The 26,126-nt window shown below is 37.1% G+C and overlaps 1 protein-coding gene across 1 annotated transcript; it reads left to right on the top strand.

Moving 5' to 3' along the window:
• The first annotated feature begins 6,905 nt into the window (after positions 1-6,905).
• On the top strand, positions 6,906-23,787 carry LOC128085205 (serpin A3-4-like). The gene is made up of 5 exons (XM_052692291.1): positions 6,906-7,042; positions 12,723-13,396; positions 18,609-18,879; positions 22,326-22,476; positions 23,494-23,787. Exons 1-5 carry the CDS (start codon positions 6,906-6,908, stop codon positions 23,680-23,682), a joined length of 1,422 nt encoding a protein of 473 aa, XP_052548251.1. The 3' UTR covers positions 23,683-23,787.
• The last annotated feature ends 2,339 nt before the right edge of the window (positions 23,788-26,126 follow it).

The following is a 26,126-nucleotide window of genomic DNA, read 5'->3' as shown; positions in this document are numbered from 1 at the left end:
TTGCCTTGAAAGCCTTCAGGAACGGAGCATCCACCATGTCTTTGGGCAACGTTTTCCAGTACATCCCCACTCTCACTATAAAAGACCTTTTCCTTATATCCAACCTAAATCAACCTCTTTGATCTTGAAATCATTTCCCCTTGTTCTATCACCACATACCCTGCTAAAGATATTATGATTCATGAATTACTGTACAGTTCAGAGGGAATTCTGCCTCTAAAATGAAGGATGATATTTTATCTCTATCCCATTTTACAGAGTTTAGCACTGCAATTTTTAAAAGAAATTATCATGGCCTTTTCTTCAAAACATGATAATATTTTAAAGAAAATATCATCTGGTTCATTAATCAGAAGAACAGAAATTATATAATAAAATAAACCTGAATAAATCCATGTGTATAGTTAATGTTGAAAAATCCGTATATATGTGTCTCTTTAGTTATTAAATACTGCGTACTATGAGTATCTACTTGCTAGAAGAATATTTGTAATTTCAGATTTCCTTTATCTTTTTATTACTTTGATCTCCTTTAATTTAATTTTGATAAATGTAATAAAATCTCAGTAAAATAGTATTTTAGAGTTCAAATCTTTAAAGCATTGGAACAGTAGTTTTCAACTAAAAGATTTCTGAAAATATTGGAATGAAAAAAAAATTGTTCAGAAATGGACATGATCATAAAAATAACAGCTACCCTGTTCTAAAGTATTCAAATTTACTATTAATCTAGATACACACTGACAAAAAACTCAAATGTCTTTGTTTAATTTACTTAAATACTTTTGAAAATGGATCTCCTTGAATTCATTTCCAATTTGAAAATGGGGCATAGGCTCTGACAAAATTTTTGGCATTTCTAAATATATGACTGTATGCCTTCCTGTTAAATCTTATCATGGAAGAGACTTCTGACAGTGATTGCTCTATCTAGAGAGCGTGTGCTTGAGCTAACACAGGTTCTCTTTCAGGAAAGAGCAAAAATGGGAATTGTAACTTTAGAAGAGCTGTGAAAGGAAGGGAGCTTCCAAACCCACTAGATAAATACTTCAGAACTGGCAGAAGAATAAAATATGCCTTTCACCACTCAGAGTTACTCAGAAATATACATTAACCATGACTTGATGAGAAAAATAGCACTACTGTACCTTTTTATATGTGAATGTACGACATATTTTCTCAAGAGCCAGTAAAAACTAACCTAGTAACCACAAAAGCAGGAGCTGATTCCTGTTCTTTCTATGTGTTGTGTCTGCTTTGTAATGTGAGAGCTACCTCACTTGACACAGCCCAAAATACCATGCTTTAGTCTTATTGTTACCCGGCTATAAGTAAGAGATAACCTACTCCTGCGTGGAAGGGCATTTTAACTGGAGGTTTTGAGAATATGCACAGAGCTTTACAAGAGACTACACAGCACCTACAAACTTACATCCTTGTTTGTCTTGCAGTGACCTATTCTAACTCCCATAAGTTCAGGAAACCACCGCAAATTGTAAACTGAACTTATGATACCTGAAGGAAACTCCAAGAGATTGAAACTTGATTTCTTAAACAGCTTTGAGAAAATGACAACATTTGGAGTTTTCTTCTCTGACCTCCTTTGGGTTTCCCTTTTGTCCTTCAGAAACATAAGTAGGCTGCCAAAGTCTCACAGAATTTCAGAGACAATGTCATGAGATTGCTCCAGGTGGTGGCTGAGGCAAATGCAATTTTTTAGCATTCTTTTGCCATGGAACAGTTTGTGAGCAGCAGCTTGCTCTGTAGATGATCAGGAAGCATGGTGGAGTGCAGTGGATCTCACACTGAAACTGGGGAGAAAGGCTGCTGCTGTCATCAGCTTGCTTGAATGAGGTCCTTTTCAGGAAACGGTAGCCACTACTGGACCAATCCAAAATGTGAGTTCCTGTGCATTTTTTTCCTTCCTGCAGTTGCCAAAGATCTTCCTGCTTTACTAGCTATTATAAAGCGTCTCTTGACTTAACAGCTCTTAAGCAACTGTTGCTTTTTTCTTTTCTTTGACACCAAGCCCATTGTTAAGCAATTTTTAAATATGTGCATTCACACACATATATATTTCTTCAATGCCTGGCTTGAGAGGTAAAAAAGGTATGTGTCTGTTGGTGTCAGACCTGACAAAAACCAAGATACTTGCTGTTTTCTCCTTTCTTCCTCTGGAAGGTGTGTCTCTCCCCTTGTGATGCTCTGAACCTCTTCCTACCAAACAACGTTCTGGTATCCATATGTGTTAGACTTCAAAATGGAGAGAAGATTTGTCCAACTGTCACTCCATCAAACAGATATACTGCTCAGGCATGTGGTTGGCAGATATATGAAGTGGCAGAGAAAGTTGCTTAAGTGCTCAGCATGGTGAGGTGGGATCAGTATATTGCAGGATCTGAAAAGGGGCATGCTGTTTGCAGAGCAATGGATCAAAGCAAGGATACTGAATGCTCATTTCAGCCAAGTGAGAAGCATAGCATCTACAATACAACACTGATGTGCTGTTGTGTCTCCACAGAATCTCTTCAGTCAGCCAAATTTCTCATGTCTAGTGCTGATACAGTTACAGACTCTCTTTTTCCAAATAGGTTTAAAGGTATATTTAGCTTTTGAAGATTTCCACAAATTGCTGGGAGAAAAAAAAAGTATTTGTGTAACAATTGAGCTGAATCATTTGAAGCATATATCATCTAATACATGGTAATTAAGGTGAAGGCAATTCCCTTTTCTTTTATTGCCTCAGTTCTAGCTCACACTGCTCACTCCATGCTACACCCCACTTTTTCTGTGTCTACTGAGCTCAGTCATCATGGGAACAATTTTCAGTACTCAATCTTTCTCTCCACCTCAAATATATTAGCTATGCAATGATGTTGAAAATAGTTCCAGTAACTCAGAAGTAGTTTATCAGATGAGTTGACCAAGTTTGGTAAATCTCTGATGTGCTTTACCCTCTGCACCTGTAGCTATCTCTTCCAGTATTGATGATATTGCTTCTGATTTTTTATTGTATTAGAGTTTATTTTCTTTAGACTACACTGACTAACAGAAACCTTTTCAGGAAAAGCAACATATCCTAAGTATATTATTCATCTTCCTTTTGGCACTTGGAGACATTTGATACTCATCAAGAATGTTTATGCTTGGATAATGTTTTCCTTAGCTCACTGAACACATGTTCATTGTGATCATTTTGTAACTGATTTATATCAAGAACATAAAGTGGTGGATACAGCTTGAAAGAAAAATTCCATTTATTTACAACCGTATGGGCCTATGGTTCCCTTGACTGTAGCTTAAGGACATTAGAAGCATTCTAATTGTCTGATTTCTTCTAAGTTAAATTTCACGTATCACGTATTCTAGCTTGTCCATTTATTTACTTCTTACTAAATAGTGCAAGGTTCAGATCAGAGCTCAATTTTCAGTCTGTCAGAATGGAGATAATGGAGTTTAACTTTCTGAATACAACTGCAAATATTTGCAATATTGTAGCTGGAAATAGCGTGTCTGCTGAACAGTGTGCTATGCAATGAACCAATAGGACTACTATCTGCATTGCTGTGATATTTTGCTCAAAGACTGTTTTACAGAAGTGAAAAAATAATCATTTCAAAAAATATAACATTTTTCCAGCAAGGGTAAATAAATCTTCCCCTGCAATTTCATAGAAGTGCTTGCTGCAGTATGAAATATTCCCATTAAGAATTACATTTATTAAAGTCCAAAGTGTGTTCTGTTGAGGGATTAGCTCACTGATCTAATCTCTGTTCCAGTGAGAGCTCTGTTCTAGGAGATGCACTGAAGTTTTTTCTCAGTTGTTCTGTGCATTTCCCTTTTTGCTTCACTGCCTTTATGAGTCCAAGGGCACAATGTATTTTTGCAGATTCGACATCTAGAGAAGAGTACATAATTTTTCCTTCATTTATTTACCCATACTTCTAATTCACACAATCTCTGTGCACACGAGTTTGTTGCTGCAGAGCTTGAATTTTACCTGTTCAATTTTTACTACCCAAAGCTTTTCTTTAGTTGCAGTTTCAATCTGTACATGGATCTATGTACCAAGATACAATTTACAGTGATCTCTGTTTTCCAGTTATCACTAATTCATCTCCTGGTGTGATGTTGACTAGTGTTTCTATGAAAAAGTTTTCTGAATTACTCTGAAAGAATAAATACCTTACAATAATACACAACTGCTATAGCTTGTAAATTCTTCCATATTTTTGTAATCAGTTATATGTTTAGTTCCTTTTTCACATAGTAACATCTGTATTGCCTTGGGCTCATTGTCACAGGATGCATCATCATGATCTAGGCTTGCCAGATTTGCTTACTTCCTAGATTATTTCTACTGTGCAAAGCAGCTGCTTATGGAAATATCTTAGAGAGCCCTGGACAAGCTAGTTCAGGTATCAGGAGCAGTGGAGTCATGCTGCTTGGCACTCTGATGTACGCTGCTTTCCAAAATGTGTCTTTGTGGTTGGAGTTTTGTTTTTGGTAGCTCTTTGGATTCTCAGGCATGTCTGAAAGAGAGTGTGTAAAGTACTGTTTTTGTTTTCCAACTTAATTCTGGTCCATATAATTTCCCTTAGAGAAATGCTGGAACTGCTATCTAGGGCCAATTCTCAGTTCTAATAGAGTTTTCTTTCTGAGCTTTCTATTTGTTTTTAAGTCTATCCAAAAGGATACTTTCAATGAAAGAGGTGGTGTTTATGTTCAATTCAGGGAACTTTATTTCATGCTTGTCATCTAAGTTTGTTCTTAATAAATTACCATGAGTGTATTGCACATCACTTTGCTGGGTAGAGCTGAATTGTCACATCTGAGCAGTAACACAACAGCAGCACAATTAGCCTGACTTCTAGAGGTCTGAACGATTTCAGCATCACATCACTGCCTCAATTATCTTGCTTTCAGTTCTGGTACTACTGAACAATGCATTGCAAGGAATAACAGTCTCTAGAACTAGGCCCCAAAATGGAAAAGTTTTCTTTTCATCCCTACTTTCTCTTTTTAGGATAATCTCTCAAGTTCTCCTCCCCACGCTCTTAAAAAGTAACATTTTTTACATTTGTTTACAGAATTTTCATAGCTCATCGTTTAACCAAGTGTATCTGAACTTGATCATGTCTCTTCTTACAACTCATTCTCGTCTCTTCTCTGGTTTCTGTTCATCTGGTTTCTGGTCATTCTCTTCTCTGGTTTCTGTTATTTGTACTGACATAGTACACGGCTGTCTATATATTCTCAAAACAGATGTTGATGTAGCTGTGATAATATGAAGCACCTTGAAATACATTGATTAAAAATATATTAGAATTTGGATTACAGACTCTTTTTTTTTCCTTCAGATGCATGTTATTAGTGTCATGTAATAGTACTATGACTTGGAATTTCCGTTAATCTGACAATCTGCAGGACATTAAATCCTTTAATTTTGTGATTTTTGAGGCATAATGCCTTGCACAAGGGAGGCCAAAACTGGAAGGAGGAAGTGGAGGAAAAATGGAAGAGGGTACTAGGGAGGATGGAGGTTGTCTATGTATGATTTATTAACTTGAAAGTTTCCTCTTTGTGCTGAGTTGTGAATCTATTTTGAATATAGAGGGATTTTCTTCCCTGTGATGGTTTTGTTTCCCCATTTAATTAAAATTTCAACAGCTGATAGTGAGTACTGACCATTGAAAGTCACTAACTTTTATGTCTGCTATCAAAGTATTAGTGTTTGGGGACCATGAGAGAGCTGGAATTAAGAGGAAAAAGTATTATGCAGATTTTCTCTGACAAAAATCTAAGCATCATAAAATTTCACAAAAGATGGAGCATAAAAATTTGTAAGTGCAAAGCATTGGAATCACAAAAAACATGAAGTATGAGACAGTCAAATTAATAAGATAAAAAGAAAAGGGCTTTTCTTTGGTAGCCGTAAAGTCATATACAGCTGAAAGAGCTGCTGAGGTAGATGGGAACTAATTTAGTGGAAGAAACAATTCTCTGTCTTTGAGGAGAAACCTTAGGCAGTAAACAAACTGCCTAAGTGATGATTCTTCAGCTTTCTTGAGACAAACTGTTGCCAACTTCTTCTCTGTATATAGAATCATTATAGAAACATAGGCTGTCTTTGGTTGGAAGGGACCTTAAAGATGACCTAGTTCCAAATTCCCTGCTGGGGGTAAGGTTGCAATGAGCAAGGACCCATCTACTAGGTCACAGAATCACAAAGGTTGGAAGGGACCTCAGGAGATCACATAGTCCAATCCTTCTGGTACAGCAGGTTCCCTATAGTAGGTTGCACACAACAGAACAGGTTTTGAATATCTTCAGAGAAGGAGACACCACAGTCACTCTGGGCAGTTTGTTCCAGGGCTCTGTAACCCTCAAAGAAGTTCAGTTTTCTTCAGGGTGAACAGTCCCATCTCTTTCAACCTTTCCTAAATGCTCCAGGCCCCTAATCATTTTTGTGACCCTTTACTGGACTTCCTCTATAATATCCTTGTTTTCTCAAACTGGGAAGCTCAGAACTGGACACAGTATTCTAGATGTGGCCTCACCAGGGCAGAATAAAGGGGGAGGACATTCTTCCTTGACCTGCTGGCCATAATCTTTCTAATGAATCCCAAGATACCACTGGTCTTTCTGGACAAAAGGACAGTGTTGACTCAAATCAGCCTGCTCAGGGCCCCATCCAACCTGGCCTTGAACACTTCCACAATTTCTCTGAGCAGCTTGTGCCAGTGCTCCATTGTGCTCTGAGTAAAAATTTTCTCCTAATATCTGACCTGAATCTCCTCTCTTTTAGTATAAAACCATTCTGTCTTGTCCTTTCACTATGAGGCTGTGTAAAAAGTCAGTTTTCCTCCTGTTTACAAGTTCCCCTAAGGTACTGGAAGGCCACAATGAAGTCTCCCAAGATGAACCCCTACTTCTCTACAGCCTCACCTCTTCGTGTTCTCATTTTAGCTTTTATGATGCTAAAAAAGTTGATGCTGAAGGTGATGACAAGAGAAGTTAGAGAAGATGAAGAATACTTGCAGTGAGTCATTGGAAGAGGTGGTGGTTGGAACAGTGTTGATACTTGGAGGGCTGGGTGAGTACTCTGAAGGAGCACAAGAATAGGGAGTTGTCAGGACACCAAATTTGAGGCTAGGATTATGTGGAAAGAAGGGTGATTTGTCCTCTGGAGAGGTATCGTACTGAGGATGTTCCTTACTCTTTCTGTTTACTTTCCTGGAGCTCTTATTTGTGGCTAGGAAAGCAAGAATAGCCAAAAGGGTAGAGAAGACTCAGGAGTATGGTATGGCTCTGTCAAGTTAGAACATTTGAATCCTCAGCAGCACAAGGCATGTCAAGAGTGGATGGGTAGGATTCTTCCCTGCTTCCTTTCCAGAGAAAGAAATGGAAGGCTGGGCAGGAGAGAGAAGAGCTACCAAACCACAGTCACTTCTCTCATTTCCTGAAGAAAAACTGACAGAATTTGAGGATGTTGACATAAATAAACAAAAACCTGTGTTGTAAGATAATTATATATCTTTACCTACATCCACGCATTTTGTGATAATTAAAGTAACGGTAACATGTTGACAAGAAGAGAGCAAAGTAACGAGAACATTTTGGTCTTTGGTGGTTGGTTTTGTTTTGTTTTGTTTCTTCCTCTTGTTGCTGTGTAGTAGAACGGATTTATTGGGAGGGAATACTGGGTTTAAAAGGATTGCTAAAAACCCATAACTAAACGGGGGTGTCTTGAAGTGATTTCTGCTTCTGTAAATCTTCTGTAGTGCTCTACCTACTGGGCAATTGTTTTTTACAAATCCTACAAGCTCTGAAACACTTTTAAAAGGCAATATTTTGTTATTACAAGGGACCAGGTATTCTAAATTGGGTATAAGCATCCTCATTTTATAGGCTGTACACTTTTCCCAGTTAAATCTTCAGAAGAAAGTCCTGGCAGCTCCAGAAAAGTACAACATAAGATAAACTTGTTTTCCAGTCCCTGTTGCCTCCCTTTTTAATTATCGTTATGAAAAAGTGCTTTAATTTCAATGGACAACAAATTAAGACATTTTTCCATCACTTTGAATGTATGTACACACCTGGTATCTGCGGTTTAGCAAAGTTAAAGAGGCTTTGTGGCCTTGTTTATGGAGTAGAATTCCCTTCTTCCTACCAGTGGTTACTGGGTATTGTAGAGAGGAACTCCGGTTAAATAAGCCCCTTGATTTTACTATCTTTGTTCAAAATAGATATACAAAGTACTGCCATCTGGAACTTAATCACGTATGGGCAATTCAGTGCCAGTTTGTTTGAGAACTTTTTGAAAAGCTCCTAGTATAGTTGAGGGAATCTCCTCTTTCACTATTAACATTGTATCTTCAAAATATTCAGTGTTACTCTGGAATATCCAGTTTTCAAAATTACACAAAATGACTGAATTCTTTATAAATCAGTATTCTACTTATAATTTAACTAATTGTTTATAGTTGAAGTTTTTCATCATGTGCATTGTACGATTGAGTCAGAAACTGCTACCCCTCTTCACATGAAGGACTCTGATGGCTTTACTCTAGAAAAACATGAAAAGTGTTTGGATTTTCTTTTATGCTAGTAGCAAGAGATTCACATTTTTCATGTACATTGATCCGGCATCAATTTTCTCTGTCTTCTTTCAATTTCTTTTTCAATTGTAGGCAGACTTTTCCCTGTTCACTGCCAGGCTTTCTCCTTACAAGTGTCCTGAGGTGTGGTGTAGGTGTGTGCAAATCTAGCTTAGTCATTCATCCATCACCTTGTCATTAGCATGGCGTCTGTATTTAATTAGGCTTCCTTCCTTTCTTCATCAGAAATCACCTTTCATACACTATGAAAGCTGTAGCCCATTATTAAAAGTTAGTTCTAAGTGAGATTCCTGGCTCTTACACAAGGAACAGTAAAAATGATATCCCAAATACTCTTTCAAGTGAATGTTATGCCTAAAGAACACATTATTTGTGAGTCCAGCATACAACCACGAAGCATTTTATTTCTCAAGATTGACTTCATAAGCAATATGCTTAAGAGGTGGGTTTTTTCTTTTTCTTTTCTTTTTTTTTTTTCAATCTGCTGAGTTGCTTGATAGGTTGTAATCATCAACAACTTTCACTGTTTGCATTTTTGCCTGCCAGAAAACATTACAGAGCTATTGTTGTGGTTAGTATTTCAATGGTGCTTGGAGATGGAACACTGAGATCAGAACTCCACCTATTTTTGTGTAAAGTTCTTCCCTCTCCTAAAATGCTTGCATTTTAAAGGGAAATAGAGAACAAACGTTATCCCAATTCTTGAAATGGAGACATGAGATACTGCGTTTGAGGGTTTGGTGTTTCTGGCAGACACCAAGCTGAGCATGAGCCACCAATGAGCACTTTTCACAAAGAAGGTCAAGAGTATCTTGACTTGGCTTCATGAGGGAGATTATCGCTAGTCAAAGTAGATGATGCTTTCCTTCTACTCATTTATGGAACACACATCTGGAGTGCCGTATCTAGTGCTGGGCTCCAGTACAAGAACATGAGTACACTGGCATTGCTCTACTAGTGGGTAAGAAAAGTGATCTGACGTATATGGTGAAACTGAGAGTGCTGGAATTGTTAAGCTCAGAGAAGAAAAGGCCATCTAATAAATACTTGATTTGTGATGGGAGGAGCAAAGAAAACACTTCCCTCTTCTCAGTGACAGGACAAGGGGCATTGAGCACAAATTAAGATAAAATAAATTCCACCTAAATTTGTGAGAAAACCTGGTCAAACTCTGAAAAAGGTTGCTCAGAGAGATTGTGCTGTCTTTATCATAGTTAAGACAGACCTGAGCAAACTGCTACAGTTGGTCCTGCTTTGAGCAAGAGGTTACACTACATGATCTACAGATGTTCCCTGTTCAACACTGCTGTCACTGCTCCCACCAACTTGCCACAGCAATGACAGTGGTTCACAGTAGTGAATAGGGCTGAGCTCAGGGTGCTGGGCTGTCTGATCTAACACAGATGATTTTGGCACATGATCAGAGGGGCCTGCTACCTGCAAACCAGATACCAAGATAGTAAGCTGGTCTAAAGACTTGTTCTGTTTAACACCCACGTTCTTAGGCTTCCGCCCCCTGTCCCCAGGCCATACTTGTACCTGGGATCACCTATGTATAATAGCATCCCGGCCACATTCTTTGTGTTTGGGCACACAGCTGTGTGAGTGGCCCTGGAGTTGCCATAGCAGGTCATGCTGCCAGTGCTTTCTCCATGTGGGAGTGGATAGTCGGATACAACTATGGCTGCATTTGCAGAAGTAGCAAAACAGTGTTTTAAGCTCTGCATCTTTTAGAACCATCACTGAGTTTGTCTGGGGAGAATCATGCCCCGACACAGATTTTCAGGATACAAACAATCAGGCTAATTCACAAAAAGATGGATTATTCCAGGGCATTAAGTCTAGTCCTTGTGGCAGCAATGCTATAGTAATTGGAAATGATGCTCAAGACCTTTAACTGTAATTATTTCTGTTGATTCTCTTGATTATAGAAAAAAAAAACGAGATTTTTGGCAGTTGAAATGTGTTGTGATAAGAAAAATCAGTAAGTTCAGTTTGATGAAAACAGTTTTGAATCTAACCAGAGCAATCACATATTCATGAATAATAAAATGTCACATGTGAGACATATATTCAGCAAAGTTAGGTGTCCAGTAAAACTAGTTTCAACATTGTTTGCTCTGCCTAATCTCTAAAATTATAATGTGTGAGTCATAGCCCTTAGATGATCTTAACCTTTGCTAGAGGATACCCTGCACTGTGTTCAGCAGCATAAACAACTGAGCAAGGACCTGTGCAGACCTGGTGAACACTACAGGAGACCCTTTTGACTGTACTGTAAGTCATGCATCTTTTTGCTGTAGAAGAACTGTCAAATATTACAACAATTTCTGCTTAATCAATTGAGAAATTATATTATTCTCAATCAGACTGCAATTTAAACTTTTTGTATTGTTTTATTACTTTATTTTTAAATATGTAAGATTAGTCCTCTATGAGAGCTCATTTGTATAGCATTTCCCTCTTTAAAAAGACTGCACATTGAAAAATTTTAGAGTTCAATGAAGCAAAAAGGTGATAAATAACAAATGATGTGCATGAAATAATATAAAAGTAGAGATTTATGTTTTGCTCTCTAAAGTTTCTAGAGAATTCAGAAAAAAAGTACTAAAGATAGAGTTAAAGGAGTATGAGTGACAGTAGAGCAAGTCACTAACAAATCAAAAAGTACTGTTTTAAATGTGTTCTAGGCATAGAAGTGAATGATGACCAAAAGTGTTTTGGCATGGGGTTCTTGTCCTTCCTAGCAATAGTACCATTGCTGTAACCACAATATTCAAAGAATGTAACGTACACTGTAGTGGAGATCAGCATTCTAAGTTCACCGAATTTTGGAGAAACAAGGTATATGAGAATGTGGAGAACACAAATGAAAGATCATGGTTGGATAAAAATTCAATAAGGCATCATGATTTTATAAGATATGAAAGCCTAAATACTATTTCTCTTTCCAAATCAGGCACTTAACATATGTTTCACCCTCAGAATTCTTTGTATTTTTCTCTGGGGAGTACTTTATTGTATTAATGATTTTGTAGGTAAAGTAGCAATATATGCCACAGGAAGATGCTTTTGATTTCCAGTTTCGTTTCATGTCTTTACTTTCTTCTCTCAAAAAAAGTCATTGAACCTTGTGCAGTGCCATTAAGATTTGTTTCTGAACTTCATAGTATGCAGAAGTGAATGGGTGGTTTTTATGCACTACTTTGAAAAAGGCTTTCCTATTCTATGGATATGTTTTAGTATTATTCCTCTAGAGTTCACTCATTCATCTTAGCTTTTTGCCATTGCATCCTTCTGTGCTGAAGTCACCTTTCACTGTATTTTTGATTGTAAAGTCAAGATTGTTTTCAAATTGTTCTCCTGTTTCTCTAATTTTTGTTTGTTTCTGATTTTTAGGTGATTTGGTTTGGTCATTTATCTAAACCTTTGCATGCTGTAGGCACACTTCCTTTTTTAATGAACAACACTGTGTTTCCATGGTCTCGATAAATCTGTAATTGCTCAAAGATGTGTGGTAGTTTGTGTTTTTTTTTTTTAAATAGTTCTTAATTAGTCAAGCTTTAAGGAATCACAGAAAATGCTCATCACTTCCTCATTAACTAACTCATTTACTTTCTCTCTGGTGTCTGCTTATATGTTTACCCACAGCCCATTTAAAATTACGTGTAACATTAATTGTCACAATGGAGGAATACTACGTGTTTCCTTTACTTTGAATTTTTCATCATGCTAACTGTAATTAACCAGCATTGACAGCTCCCTTACCCTCTGTTCTGGAGACCTGTGCTTATGACTTAAAGGACTTTTAACACTTAAAATCACATTAAAAATAGAATGCTGGAAATAAAACCGTTCCAAAGGAAAAGTAGCCTAACCTTAATGAGGGTGCCTTTCATATTGCTTTGCTTTGATTTTAATTTTCATTCTTTCCTAACTTCTTCAGTGGATTGAGTAATTTTCCAAAACCTACTTCCTTGAAATAGAAAGCTGATATCATTTGAATTAAAATGGCTTGGAGTAACTGGTACCAAGCCGGATCTGTACAGTGAAAGGACAGATTTATTGAAAAGCATGAGGTAAAAAAAATTTGTAAGACAGATTTCATTTTTATTTTCTTCTTTTACAGATTTATAGAAACATGAAGCTGTTACTGTTCCTCTGCCTTTTAGTTGTTGGGATTCATTCCAACATTTATCCCTATGAGCCTTATCACCAAGTTGTAAGAAACCAAAATCAAAGAGGAAAAGAAAACCGAAACATGCCACAGCAGGCTGTAGGGATCCGTGTTTGTCAGTTTGCTTGTTGCTTCTACAAAGAGATTTCTTCTCATGAAAACAGTGGAAATATTTTCTTCTCTCCTTTGAGCATCTCTACTGCCTTTGCAATGCTGACTCTTGGTGCCAGGTCTGATACTTTGGCACAGATTCTTAGGGTCCTTCACTTTAATCCACGTGAGATTTCTGAAAATGAAATCCATGAAGGTTATCGTCAACTCATACAAATGGTAAACAGAAAGAATGAGGGCTTTCAGCTTAATATGGGAAATGTCCTGTTTGTACTTGATCGACTGAAACCACAACAAAGATTTTTGAATAACCTCAGAGAATTCTATGAAGGTGAAATTTATCCCATGAACTTCAAGAGGTCTGATCAAGCCCAGATGAAGATCAATGGTTATGTAGCAGAAAGAACCAATGGGAAAATCAAGGACCTCATAAATAACCTTGATCCGCTTACTGAACTTCTTCTCATTAGTTATATTTATTTTAACGGTAAGATATACATATCTAATTCTCTGATTTCATACATTATTTCTTCAGATCAGTCCTGGACTTTTTTTTTTTTTTTTTTTTTTTTTTTTTCTTTTTTTTTTCTTACAATATAATTTCTCATAAGGAATCATAATGTGTGTTCCTTTTGGTATTCACTCAATTATGAACAAAGCTACCAGCTTGATGCTGTTGATAAGTCCTAGGAAAATTTAAGACAAGTTTTCCTTTTATGTTTGAATATATGCATTTCTTTCCTGGTAAACAGTAATCAAAATATACTTTCAGGAAGGCACCTCTGTGTACTAAAATATGTACTCCCATAAAATTTTGTGATATATATGCACTTTCTTTCATGCTTTGATAACTAGGAAATAATTTTATCTCCAATTCAGTTGGTTGTTTTTTGTTGTTATTATTTGGTTTAACAACTTTAGAATTAAATTCAAAGAATACTGTTAAAGTGAATCTTAGCTTCTAATCTAAAAGAAAATGCATTTACTCAGCAGTTCTGCTGTTACTGTGTATAGATTCATACCTGAAGCTAGACGTATAAAAACAGTTTTAGATTCACACTGATGTTATTTTTTATTAACTTCAATAATAGTGTCATTAGCATCCTAATGTGTCTAAAGGCATAGGTCTTCAAACTTCTGCTTTGTTTTTTGATTCACAGATATTAAACTTTTGCAGTGAAGAAATGGACTTCCCACACCCCATCCCTGTATAAAATATAAGCCTATTGACAATAAGCTTGCTTAATTAACTTATGCAGTCTGCTTAGCTACAGCCTACAGATCTTCCCAAAGCTTTTTTTTGATTTCTGATCTAACAAGAAGAAGAGAAGCAAGTTTGTAAGGATCAATAAGTGGTTTAGTAACAGTTGTTGTTAGGAGCATATCTGAAATATCTTTATACTAGCACACACAGTATGAGGAACAAATGGGAAGAACTGGAACCTTTGATCTTTTTCCAGAGCTATGATAGCAATGGTATTAGTGAAACTTGGTGAATTGAATCCCATGACTGGAGTACTGGAATGGAGGGTTATCAGCTGTTCAGGAGGGAAGGCAGGGCAGGTAACGTGGAAGTGTTTCACTGTATGGGAGAGATTAGACTGTATAGCCATTGCTGTTTGTCGCCTACAACAGCTGTTAAGGGTGATGTAGTAGAGAGCCTCTGGGTAAGGGTTTAGGGGGAGCAATAGCAAAGCAGATTTCATTGTGGATATCTACTACCAACATTGACCCAGGAAGATTTCATGGATGAATTATTCTGTAGGCAGTTAGGGGAAATCTTGGGCGTGGTTGCTCTCACCGTTATGGGAGATTTCAACTTCCCAGACATAAACCAAAGATACCATACAGCTGCACAGGCTGGAAAATTCCTAAAACATATTGAAGATAACTTCCTTCTTCGTGCCACAAGTACTTACTAAGCAAACTAGAAAAGATGTCCTCCTAGACCTGTTGTTTGAGAATAGAAATTGTCTTGTGGGAGATGTGATGATGGGAGGCTGTTATTATAAAATAGTTGAGTTCAAAATTTCTGGTATAAGGAAAAGGTTGCCAACCTGGATTTTAAGAGAACAAAATTTCAACTACTCAGACAGCTTTAGGAGCTTTGAGTTGGTTATGAGAGCTAATCCTTTTTAAGAAACACCTTTTAAAACCACAGGAGCAGGCAGGCAATCTCATTGCATTGCAAATCAAGCAAGCAGGGCAGAAATTCAGATTGGAGGATCCAGTGAGATCCTCGGGGCCTAACATTAATTCCAGAGTACTGAAATAATACCGAAAGAGGTAGTGGATGTTATAGGTGGATTCTCAACAATTTACCAAAAATCTTGGTTATCTGAGGAGAATCTTGCTGATTGAAACCTTGCCAATGTTGTATCTGTCTACAAAGAGCATGAGAGAAGATTCAGGAAATGTCAGATCTTTCCGTCTAACCTCAGTCCCTGGAAAATTAAGGATATTATCCTGGCAGTTATTGAAAGGCATTTAAATAATAAAACTATTATCAAACCTAGTAGTCACCAGGGGTGACTAAGTCCTGCCTTAGTAGTTTGATATCCTTCCACAATGAATACACTCACTTAGAGGGAAAGGAAGGCAGTAGGTGTAATCTTCCTGGAATTCAGTAAGGCCTTTTACACTGTCCCTCATATTCTGGAGACATTGTCTAGCTGTGAGGTAGAAAGATTAATGCTATGTTATGTGATGATCTAGGTCAACAGTTAAACTCCAAGTGTTGAAGTGTACAGGGCTACATCTGGCTGGCTGTCATTAGTGATGGTTCCCAGAACTCAATCCTAGAGTATGTTCTGTTCAACATTTTTATTGATGATCTGGATGCAGGAGTGGAATGCAACCTCATCAGTTTTACTGATGATATTTACACTGGGAGATGCTGTTGAGTTTCTGGAGAGATGAGAGGCCTTGTTGAAGGATCTAGAGAATCTGGAATATTGGGCAATCATTAATGACATGAAGGTCAACAAAGGGAGATGCCAAGTACTGCACCTGGGATGGAGTAGTACTGAACACAGTTACAGAACACTGATACAGACTCAGAAATGAGCAGAAGGAGACCAACCAGGCAGTGAGGGAGTGATGGTAAGAGCAGTTCAGCATGAACAGCCAAGGGAACAAACTATATTTTGAGATCTTTTAAACACAGCACAGTCAGCTGGCCAGAAAAAGGTGGTTGTCCCACTATATTTAGCATTGGTGCAGTCTCACCCCCGGTGCAGCTCTGGGCTACACACTGTGAAAAGGAACTTAAAGTCCTTGAAAGCATCCAGAAAAGGGTAACAAGGATAATAAAAGGGCTGGAAGACATGTATTTCATGAACAGGATGAAAACACTTGAGCTATCCAGTCTGGTGAAAAGGAGGCTGAGAGGTGGCCTGTAGTGCCCTAAGCATGGGAAATGGAGGTACCAGGCTCTGCTTCCTATTAAATCATGATAGAAAGTGAGTGGATGGCACAAAACTTCACCAGTGAAGGTTCACACTAGATATGAGGAAAAAATTATTTCTCATAGGAATGGTCAAACACCCTAGGAAGCACAAGCTTCATAGCAAGGTGGTTGATGTTCTGTGCCTGCCAGAGTTCAAGAGGCATTTGTACAATTCCTGTATTAATATTTTTTAATTTTTGATTAGCCCTGAAGAGGTCAGGCAGTTGGACTTGATGATCTTTGTAGGACCCTTTCAACTGAAATATTCTAATTGTTTCAAACCCTCTCTCTTACTCATTTCATCAAATTCTGAAAACCAAATGAGGAAAATACTTCAGATAATTTATCCGGTAGAAATATCATGTAAGGATGTGCAAAGAAGTAGAGCCTCGTATGACTAGGAGGGAAAGCTCAATACACAATAAGGAAAAATCCCTGAGAAACTTCATATTATGAACATACTTCTAAAGTCTTTTCCATTCTCTATACATTGCAACTTTCTGTGCACAGCAGCGGTAACTTTTCTCCCCCCATTTTTGGTGTAGCTTAGTTTTTAGAAGTCCTTCCCCAAGGACAAAATTCTGGCTATGTTTTCCTGGCTCTCCAACAGTGGGCATGAAGTTCCACCATAGTGCACCAGTCCCTTATTATTGCCTCGCTGGGATGATCGCCAGAAAATATCATGCTTCATTATTCTTTTTTTGACTTGAACTTGTAAAACAATTGACAGAGGTGCCATCCCTATATGGCAGCCTCCTAAGAAAGAGGAGACCATTACAATAGATGTTCTGCCATATAGGACTTTCTTTTTTTCCTCTGTTTTAAAACTTAAAATCCTGAGTAAAGCCCTTTAAAATCAAGTAAAGCCCTTTTAAATCAAGTAAAACCATTTTTGAAATCAGTATTCTCCCTAAGCGGAACGCCACATGAAATTTGACCTGTGTCACATTTCTTTGATTCATTTTGGTTTTATTTTGTTTTTTTTTTTCTTTAAACCACGTCAAAACAGAAGTCCTGTTGTCTGTTGTATGTCTGATGATAGAGGTCCCCAGTTTTTTAATGAAGGTTTACAGAAAATCAGTCTGTGACATCAAAACTGTGTTACTGTGGTCACTATTAATTAAGAAACATGAAAGTGTTAACGAAACTGTTGTTGATTTATATTTTCATAGCTCAAGACATGAAACCTCATATCACTGCCTCAGAATAGTACGTGTGTTGTTAATATCTGTTCCACAAATGGTGGAAATAGTAGATGATCATTTAATTTGTACCAAGCTGCCTAGAAATCATTGTTTTAAAAAGAAATCAGAATTCAAATGTAATCTTGTTTCATTTTTGTTTGTTTGTTTTCTAGTGGAGCTTATTTTATTATTTTATTGTATTTTATTGTATTTTATTGTATTTTATTGTATTTTATTGTATTTTATTGTATTTTATTTTATTTTCTCTTTATTCACTGAATCAAAAATGATTTTTCCTCTTCAAGGTAAAATTTACTGCAGAGCAACACTTCTTTCTTTAAAAACAAACAAGCAAACAAAACAAACAAATACAAAACTATTTTCCAGACTTTTTCAGCTCAGTCTCCAAAATGGATGAGACAGATAGTTGGAATTTGATTTATAAATTTGTATCTAGAGAGGATTCAGTGTGGGCAGTGTGTTTCACCACAACTAAGTGAAGAGCTCTTGAAAATATGAATTTTTGAGTATGACAGTATGAATGGTTTCTGTTATTTTGTTTTAATTTTTAACCTAGTAGTATGATAGAATTTAATTCTTCATGACTTTATTGACCATCAGAAAAAGTGGCATATAAAACTCTTCTCTCTTCAACTAATCTGAATCTCTTCATTTCCTTAGAGAATTTACCCCTTCATAAGTTCCTTAGGTGTGAAAATAAGGAAAGGAGATAATCTGTCTTCTTCCGAGTTCCCATTTAAAATTGCATTATATGGGGGATTTGTAGGCACTGTAAAACTATCTTCATAGAGAAAATCACACACTTGATAACACAGTTAAATTTATTCTATCTGGCTGTAAAAAGAGGGGATTTTGTACATCACAGTCTTCTTACTGTGTTGTTATTGAATTATTCTGAGTATTCAGTAAGTACAAGTGCTTATTGCAAACTGACTTATCTTTGAATCTTATCCAGATATAGCAGTTTATGCCTCTGCAACTGTATCCTGTCATTCCTATATCCTGTGTCTCATAGTATCCTACAACTCTAACTCTTGTATTTGAAGCTGAATGGGAAAAACCTTTCAATCCACAATACACTAAAAAGGAAAAATTCTTTGTGGATGGGAACAAGGCTGTTGAAGTCCCAATGATGTTTGGAATTGGCGCGTTCAAACATGGCTACGATGAACAACTGTCTTCCACTGTGGTGCAAATGGATTACAAAGGAGGTGCTTCAGCATTTTTTGTTCTGCCTGATCAAGGAAGAATGAGGAAGCTGGAAAAAAAACTGTCTTGTGAACGTATGGCAAGATGGAGAACATTAGTCTCAAAAAGGTAAAATTCTACAGTTCTTGGTTCAGATGGTAAGAAAGGAGATAAATTTTAATCTGATGAGTTCTGATAAAGAATCGGGATACTATTTTAAATTCTATTTTAATCTATTAAAAAATTTCCTCTGACCAAATCTGAAATTTGACTTTCTGATACTTCTGTGTTTTCACATTCATACTGGATGAACTGAAAGCTTTCACTGCTACAGGACTTTTGCTACTCTCACATTCTGTTTCCTGAGATCAACTTCTGTAGGTTCCAGTTTTCTGCCTTAATACTTCTAATCATTTGTTTGTTTGTTTTGTTTTGTTTTGTATTGTTTTTTGGTTTTCTGTTTCTCTCTTCTATTTACATCTAAATTTGTATTACTTTCCTTAAGACTTTTTTATTTTTCTTGGCTCTTCCTTTCTCTTCATAGTTTTATCAGTAATTACACATTTAATGGTGAAATAGCAATATTCATGTGACAATTGTGAGGACAAAGTACAGTGATAAGTGTATAGATCATCTAATATGTTGCAGAGCCATTGAATTCAGGCTCTCTGAAGACTTAGAAGAAAGGCAATATTATATTAAGGCACACTTGCTTCAAGATTACATTGAGACTAAAAGACAAAGTTCATTTGCTTTAAAACAGCACATCTTAGACTTCTGTATCCATTAGTGTTATACGTAGTAGTAGTCTTTGATGGGGAAAAGTATGTGCACAAGCATGGGCAAAACATGTTTGCAGGATGAAGCCCTTGTATTCTTCAAATTTATGAATACATCACATAAGAGATCTTCACACATCCACATTTGAACACTGTTTCGAATTATGAGTTTTCAAGACAAAAGAGAACCTTAATATTTAAAACAGTTTCACGCTTTTTTACTCTAATTCACTGTCAAAACTTTTCAGGAAAAAAAAATCAAACATTTTTCATTTAAAAAAATGTCAGAAATAAAACTCATATTTTTCAGTGCAGCTTTACAATTTTTAAACTTCTGGGAACAGTTATGTGATTGGTCATTTTCACTATAGCACAAATCAGAAACTGAATCAAGTTACTTATGAAGCATTTTTGCCAGAGAAGTGCAAGTTACCTTTAAAATCACTATGAGAGATACTGAATAGAACACACATTTTTTGTTTCATTTCCCTTCTTCCCCCACATGAAATAATTTACTTTAAAGCTGTGAGTGGGAGATATAGCACTTTTAATATTAGAAATGCATCCCTATCATGAGCTTGTTCTACACAACTCTCCATCTTTCTTCATGCCAACTCTCTCTAGCAAACCAATAACTTCAACTCCTCCCCTTTTTGCCTGTAGTTTTCAATGTAACTGCTGTCATTTAGAGCTTCTGGGATGCATCAATAAATGTCTTTGTTATGAGATATGGAATGATGTAAGAGTTTGGGAAAAGCTATTTTTGTCTCTGTTTTTATATCTGCAAGCTGATACTGACCCAATTTGTAGTACTGTTCATTAGTGTTGGCTGCAGAATGGGAGATAGTGCCAAAGTATAGGTGCAGCTGTCTACAGACATCTGAGATCAATTTAATGGTTGAACTGTGGAGAAAACATTCTTGCCTCTTCTGGAAAATGTATCCCAGTGCTTCTTGCCCAGTCACATTGTTGCTATATGCTTTCCCTTTCCTGAGTGTTGAAAACAAGTAGGGACTTGTGAATGAGCATCTGTATGTAATAGAAAGATGATGCAATTATAGTTGCCTCTCCTTTGAGTCAGTAATCAGTACCATTAGAAATTAAGTAGGAGATCAGAAAGCCATTTTCAATCCACTAGGACTCTCATTTTTGATTACCAGCCAGACTTTGCATTCAATCTGTGGAATGTGCTATGGTGAAAGCACAAGCCTTTCCCTTTCCACTTGTCCATTGCATGGCTCGTGTTTTGGCTAGTTTCACTAAGTGCTCCACAGTTCCTTGCCCTATAAACCTGAACCTGTTTTATGACCAGAAAACCGTACTGACAAATCAGCATCGTCAGAATGACCTCTGACTGGACATGCTGCTTGAAAGAACAAGGAAGAAATGGGATGGAATGGAATGGAGCTGTAATTAATTTATTGAAAGATTAAAGTAGTCACTTTAAAAAAAAAAAAAAAAAAAGAATAAAGTAGAATAAAAATGAATAAATTGGGCATCAGATGACATACAATTATCTTTCTAAGTACTTGATGTCTGTGTACTTTTTTGTTACTTTGTCAGCTACACATTGCCCTGCAACATCAGTATATCTTGTTATCTTTTTTTATTCTTAATTTCTATGATAAACTTAGTGGCACAGCATTTTTTTTTTAAATAGCGATATTTGAGACACCTGAAAGAATCTTTTTCATAAGGCATATCCTCTGTATCCTCAGTGATGGAGTGTGTGTGAGATCTTTCCTGAAGTATGCAATATATGGTTAACTTTTGACAAATGAAAAGCTTAGGAGGCTCATCTTTACAGTAGTATTAGGTCATTGCAGACTAGAGACCCTACCTTCTGAACCATCATTGCTGCTTGTTATAAATATTCTTTCCTTCTCTCTGATCTAATGTCACTATATCTCTCTTATTCCCTTGATGAATAAGTTCATCAAGGCCAAGTGCAAGGTCCCACACCTGGACTGGGGCCATTGCAAGCATGAATAAAGGCTGAGAGATGAGTGGATTGAGAGCAGCCCCAAGGAGAATATAGCAGTATAGGGTGCTGAGAAGCTCAGCGTGAGCCAGCAGTGTGTGCTTGCAGCCCAGAGAAGGACAACCACATCCTGGGCTGCATCAAAAGGGGGATGGCAGCAGGAAGAGTGAGGCAATTGTATGCCTGTACTTCAGTCTTGTCAGCCTCCACCTGCAGTGGACTACTGTATTCAGCTCTGGTTCTGAAGCATAAGAAGGACAAGGACCTGTTGGAGAGGGTCCAGAGGAGGGACACACATTTGTTCAGAGGCCTGGAGCACCTCTTGTGATGACGGAATGAGAATGCTGGGCTTGTTTAGCTTGCAGAAGAGAAGGCTCTAGGGAGACCTCATTACAGCCTTCCAGTACCTGCAGATGGCCTAAAGGAGAGCTGAAGATGGACTCTTAATCAGAGAGAGCAGTGGTAGGAGAGTGGTTAATGGTTTTAAATTAAAAGAGGCAGATTTAGATATTAAGAGGAAATTCTTCACTGAGGGAGATGAGGCACTGGCACAGGCTGCCCAGAAAAGCCGTGGGTTCCCAATAGCTGGAAGCATCTAAGGCCGGATTGGACTGGGCTTTGGGCAACTTGATGTGATGGGAGGTGTCCCTGCAGATGGCAGAAGAGTTGGAATTAAAATCATTCCATGATTCCATGATCCCCCATGTAGAGTGACCCTACCAACAAAATATCTTCAGAGAGAAGCAAAATTACTCTGCCTTCTACTGTGATATCATGCCTGAAAGTTTAATTTTATTCTTGTGCTTCTTTTCCAGCAACTCAGTAAATTTGTATCTTCCAAAATTCACTCTTCTTGGGAGATACAACCTAAAAAATATTTTATACAAAATGGGCATAATGGATCTATTCACTGATAAGGCTGACCTATCTGGTGTCACTGGACAACCCCAGCACAGAATTTCCCAGGTAAGTGATATTGTTTTTTCTTTTCTGTTCCTATGGTTATTGATGTTCACATTACAGTGTTTTTGAATATTCATGGTGTAATACTAACATGAGGAAGATTCATTTTACCTGAAAAGGCAGCAGTTGACACACAGAGTATTTCACCCATATTACTTGGGCTGTCAGCAGAATTGTATTGGAGTAGGTTCCAAGTTTCAAATCTGGGAGGCACTTTTTATCAATATGGGGACACATTATAAAACAGACATTACAAAATCATTGTCTCTCCACACTTAAGTGTCCTTTTGCACTCTATTGTTGCAGTCATGACTTTGCTGCTTCTATGTATGTCTACCTTCTTAGTGTCAGGCCCAGGCAAAATCTGTGGATAAGTCATGCGTCAAGATACGTAAAAGTCAATGATCAGGGCTACCCTGCAGTGCAAATTCATTGCCAAATATAAGCAAAACAACTAGGTGGAATTGCAGGTGAAAGTTAGTGAATTAGAGTCTCTGAACCTCTCAATTTTGCTACTATACTAGAACTTGCACGTTTCTCTGCTCTGTCCTTCTATTTATAGAACTCCTTGTTTGGCCCTAATTGTCACAAGATTTTAAGGAAGATGACAAAAAAATAATGTCAGGATGCTACTTGTTGTACTTATCTGTATGTTAGTTCTTCAACTGTACAAACTTGTAAAAAAATTCAATGTGATTTTGCTCTCTTTTCAAATTTACGCTGGCTTTGTAGATTTGCACAAGTGGCAACATGAAATACAAAAACTAAACAAAATTTTAAAAATGGGAAAATACTGTTTTTGTGAGCAGGAATATGCCTCTTCAACAGATATGCATTCTCTAAGATGAAGAAAGCCACAGTTCATGTAGTCTGTTGATTTTTCTTCCCTGAGACTGCTCTTTTTGTGCATTAGACTGATAATTTCTTATTAATAACTTCTTCAGACACTTCTGGCTCAGTTCCTCTTAAGATAACTGGTTTTGTACCATTTTGACTTGTAACATATCTGTTTGTTCACAGGCTATTCATCAGGCTGTGGTAAAGGTGGATGAGACTGGCACTGAAGCAGCAGCTGCCACAGGCATGGAAATAGTGCCTATGTCCGTTCCAATTGTCATTAAAATGAACAGACCCTTCTTATTGGTCATAACTTTAAGGGACAACATACTGTTCATGGGAAAAATTGTGAATCCTCTGGAAAAAGAATAAGCTAATATACACAATAGGTATGCAGTTATCACCACCATTAAATCCAGTGTTTCACCTGATGCACATGGCATGGCTACAGAGGGCTCTCCACCCCCTTAAACTGTATTATTCACTCCTTTTTTTTTTTTTTTTTTTTTTTTTTTTTGTAGATGTGACACTTCATCAATTTAAATTGTCATAGTTGCATATTTGTTTGGACTTTTTTTTTTTTTTTTTTTTTTTTGTTAAAGACAAAGGTTGCATCCAGGCAAAATTATCATTAAATCTGGAACAGAATAGGCCCGTGTGACAGTGACAGCACAGATGAATTTTCAAACAGGGAAGATGAGGAGCATGTGGGTGGAGAGAATTGTGCAACCCTGCTTCTTCCCTCATTGTGGCTGCCTTCTCACTTTTTTTTTTTTTCTTTTTTTTTTTTTTTTTTGTTTTTGGCATTGATTGACAAATGGGTGTAAGTTATGGCACTTGGCTACTTGTGCCCATTTTCCTACCAAGTCTAGGATAGCTATTAACATCCATAGTGCTTACTACCTTGAACAGTGCCATTTTCCAGTGACTCTGTTACTTCCTTGCGTCTTGGCTGTTGTGGTAGCTTGGCTGCTACAAAGAGATTACAAGAAAGACATGTCTTTCCCTTGCATATGTCTGTCCACTGTTTCTGTAAGGCTTCCCAAGCCATACTCGTTCCAGGGTAAATATGTCAGAATTGGGTCTAAGAAAGGAGGATGTAGATTAGATCTCTGCAGTTCAACTCCCTGGAGCAAACATTTGTGAACCAGATATATGGCCTACAGCAGTCACAGAATTTCTTCCAGCCCCTGCCTGAACCAAAATCAGCTTCTAGAGGAAACACTAGCCATCTCCACAAGGTGCCAGTGCCCATTGAGATACCAACTGGCTCTGTGAGATCACCCATGGTAGTAAGCACCACTGCAGTATTGTTTGTAGGATAGAGCACCCTACTGGTAGCACCTTATACCCCATTGGTGACTTATACCATGTCTTCTGACATGAACCCTTCTGTTCCCAGACTATCCAGTAACATGATATTGGTACTCCATTTCTCATCTGCTTCATGGTTAGTATAGCAGTAATATTATAGGTTATGTTTTCTCTATTAGGATATACAGTACCGAAAGTCACATTCATAATGTACATGCTTATTTATTTTTCCTTTTCTGTCTACTTTTACTTCGTCTTTCAGAACATCTATCAGTGTTTTATTTTTGTGCCCATGTTCATGATATATATCTGATTTCTGGTTGCAGGAGGGGTAAATTATTGACTAAAATGGGTTTGTGTGTTAATGGGTGTTAAGCATTAACAACAGTCTTTGTACTGTCTTGAACTACACAGAAAAATGTACTACAATAGAAGAAAAACAGTGAATAAATATGACATTAGAAGTCTCTAATTTTGCTATTTTTTTCTGTAATTCTGAGCTAAAAATTACAAAGAATGGTTAAAGCAGGATATTGACCAATATTTCTTATTGACAGTTGTCCATATAGTGCTCCATGGTAACACCAGCAATGATCTTAAGAAAGCTCACTCTCTTTGATCTGAGCAGAAAATCCATGTTCAGTGCATAGCACTATTCAGTGCATAACCTCCCTATTAGGAGGAGAAATTGTTGAGAGAGTTGGACATTCCTTTGATGAAGCAGTATTTATTTGAAAGGCAATGTACAATGGGCTTATTCTATTTTACCAAACGTTTAGCTTCATATGTGCCTTTCATCATCTCTATTCGAGGAAAAGGTCTCTCTCAGCTCCCTTTGAGAGCTATGTTATGACATTTAGTATGTGTACTGAGCTGCGGATCTTGTTTTTTCAGGTACCTTATTCCATAAACAAAATATGTTGCTCTTAGCTTCTGTACTGAGTTGATATCATCAACAACATAGATCACAATATTTTAAAAAACATGCATACTTCTAAAGACTATTAAAGAAAAAATGAGATAATTTCTTTAGGATCTATCAGCATATTGTAGAGGAAACCATTTCTTAATAAAATCACAATGATATAGCAGGGAAGAAAAACTCACCTGTGTGGTATTCAAATTGGACAATAAAAAAAATAAAAATTAAACTCACAGGCTCCCAAAATAAAGTTAGATATACTCAGTTTATTGTCATTTGTCTCTGATCACATCACTGGATCTATAGATAATCTTAACAGAGGGCATTTTTCTACAAGGTCTTAGAGAACTTTTAATTCTGTATTTATCTGCGCACACTGCAGATAGTTCCAGGTCACAGTATTAAGAAATAATCAAATATTGCAGCTTGCTTTCCTTAAAAAATGTGTAGCAGTAATAGATGTACACCCCCCAAAAAAACACCAAAACCAAAAACCACCACCGACAACAAGAAATCAAACCAAACAGACAAAAAAGGCCAACTTCAAAAAGAATGGTAAAAAGAAAAAAAAAAAAAAAAG

The sequence above is a fragment of the Tympanuchus pallidicinctus genome, unplaced genomic scaffold (genome assembly GCF_026119805.1).
Source record: "Tympanuchus pallidicinctus isolate F22 unplaced genomic scaffold, pur_lepc_1.0 scaffold3, whole genome shotgun sequence".
In the NCBI taxonomy this organism is placed as follows: domain Eukaryota; kingdom Metazoa; phylum Chordata; class Aves; order Galliformes; family Phasianidae; genus Tympanuchus; species Tympanuchus pallidicinctus.
Note: the sequence above shows the minus strand (reverse complement) of the source record. Positions and strands in the feature narration are given on the sequence as shown.

What these genes read in the sequence shown, in the direction of transcription:
- LOC128085205 (XM_052692291.1), top strand. Translation starts at nt 6,906, where the DNA reads ATGAAGTCTCCCAAGATGAACCCCTACTTCTCTACAGCCTCACCTCTT. An exon ending in GAAGATGAAGAATACTTGCA is followed by an intron (nt 7,043 to 12,722) that starts GTGAGTCATTGG and finishes TTTGTAAGACAG; the next exon opens with ATTTCATTTTTATTTTCTTC. An exon ending in AGAACATTAGTCTCAAAAAG is followed by an intron (nt 18,880 to 22,325) that starts GTAAAATTCTAC and finishes CTTCTTTTCCAG; the next exon opens with CAACTCAGTAAATTTGTATC.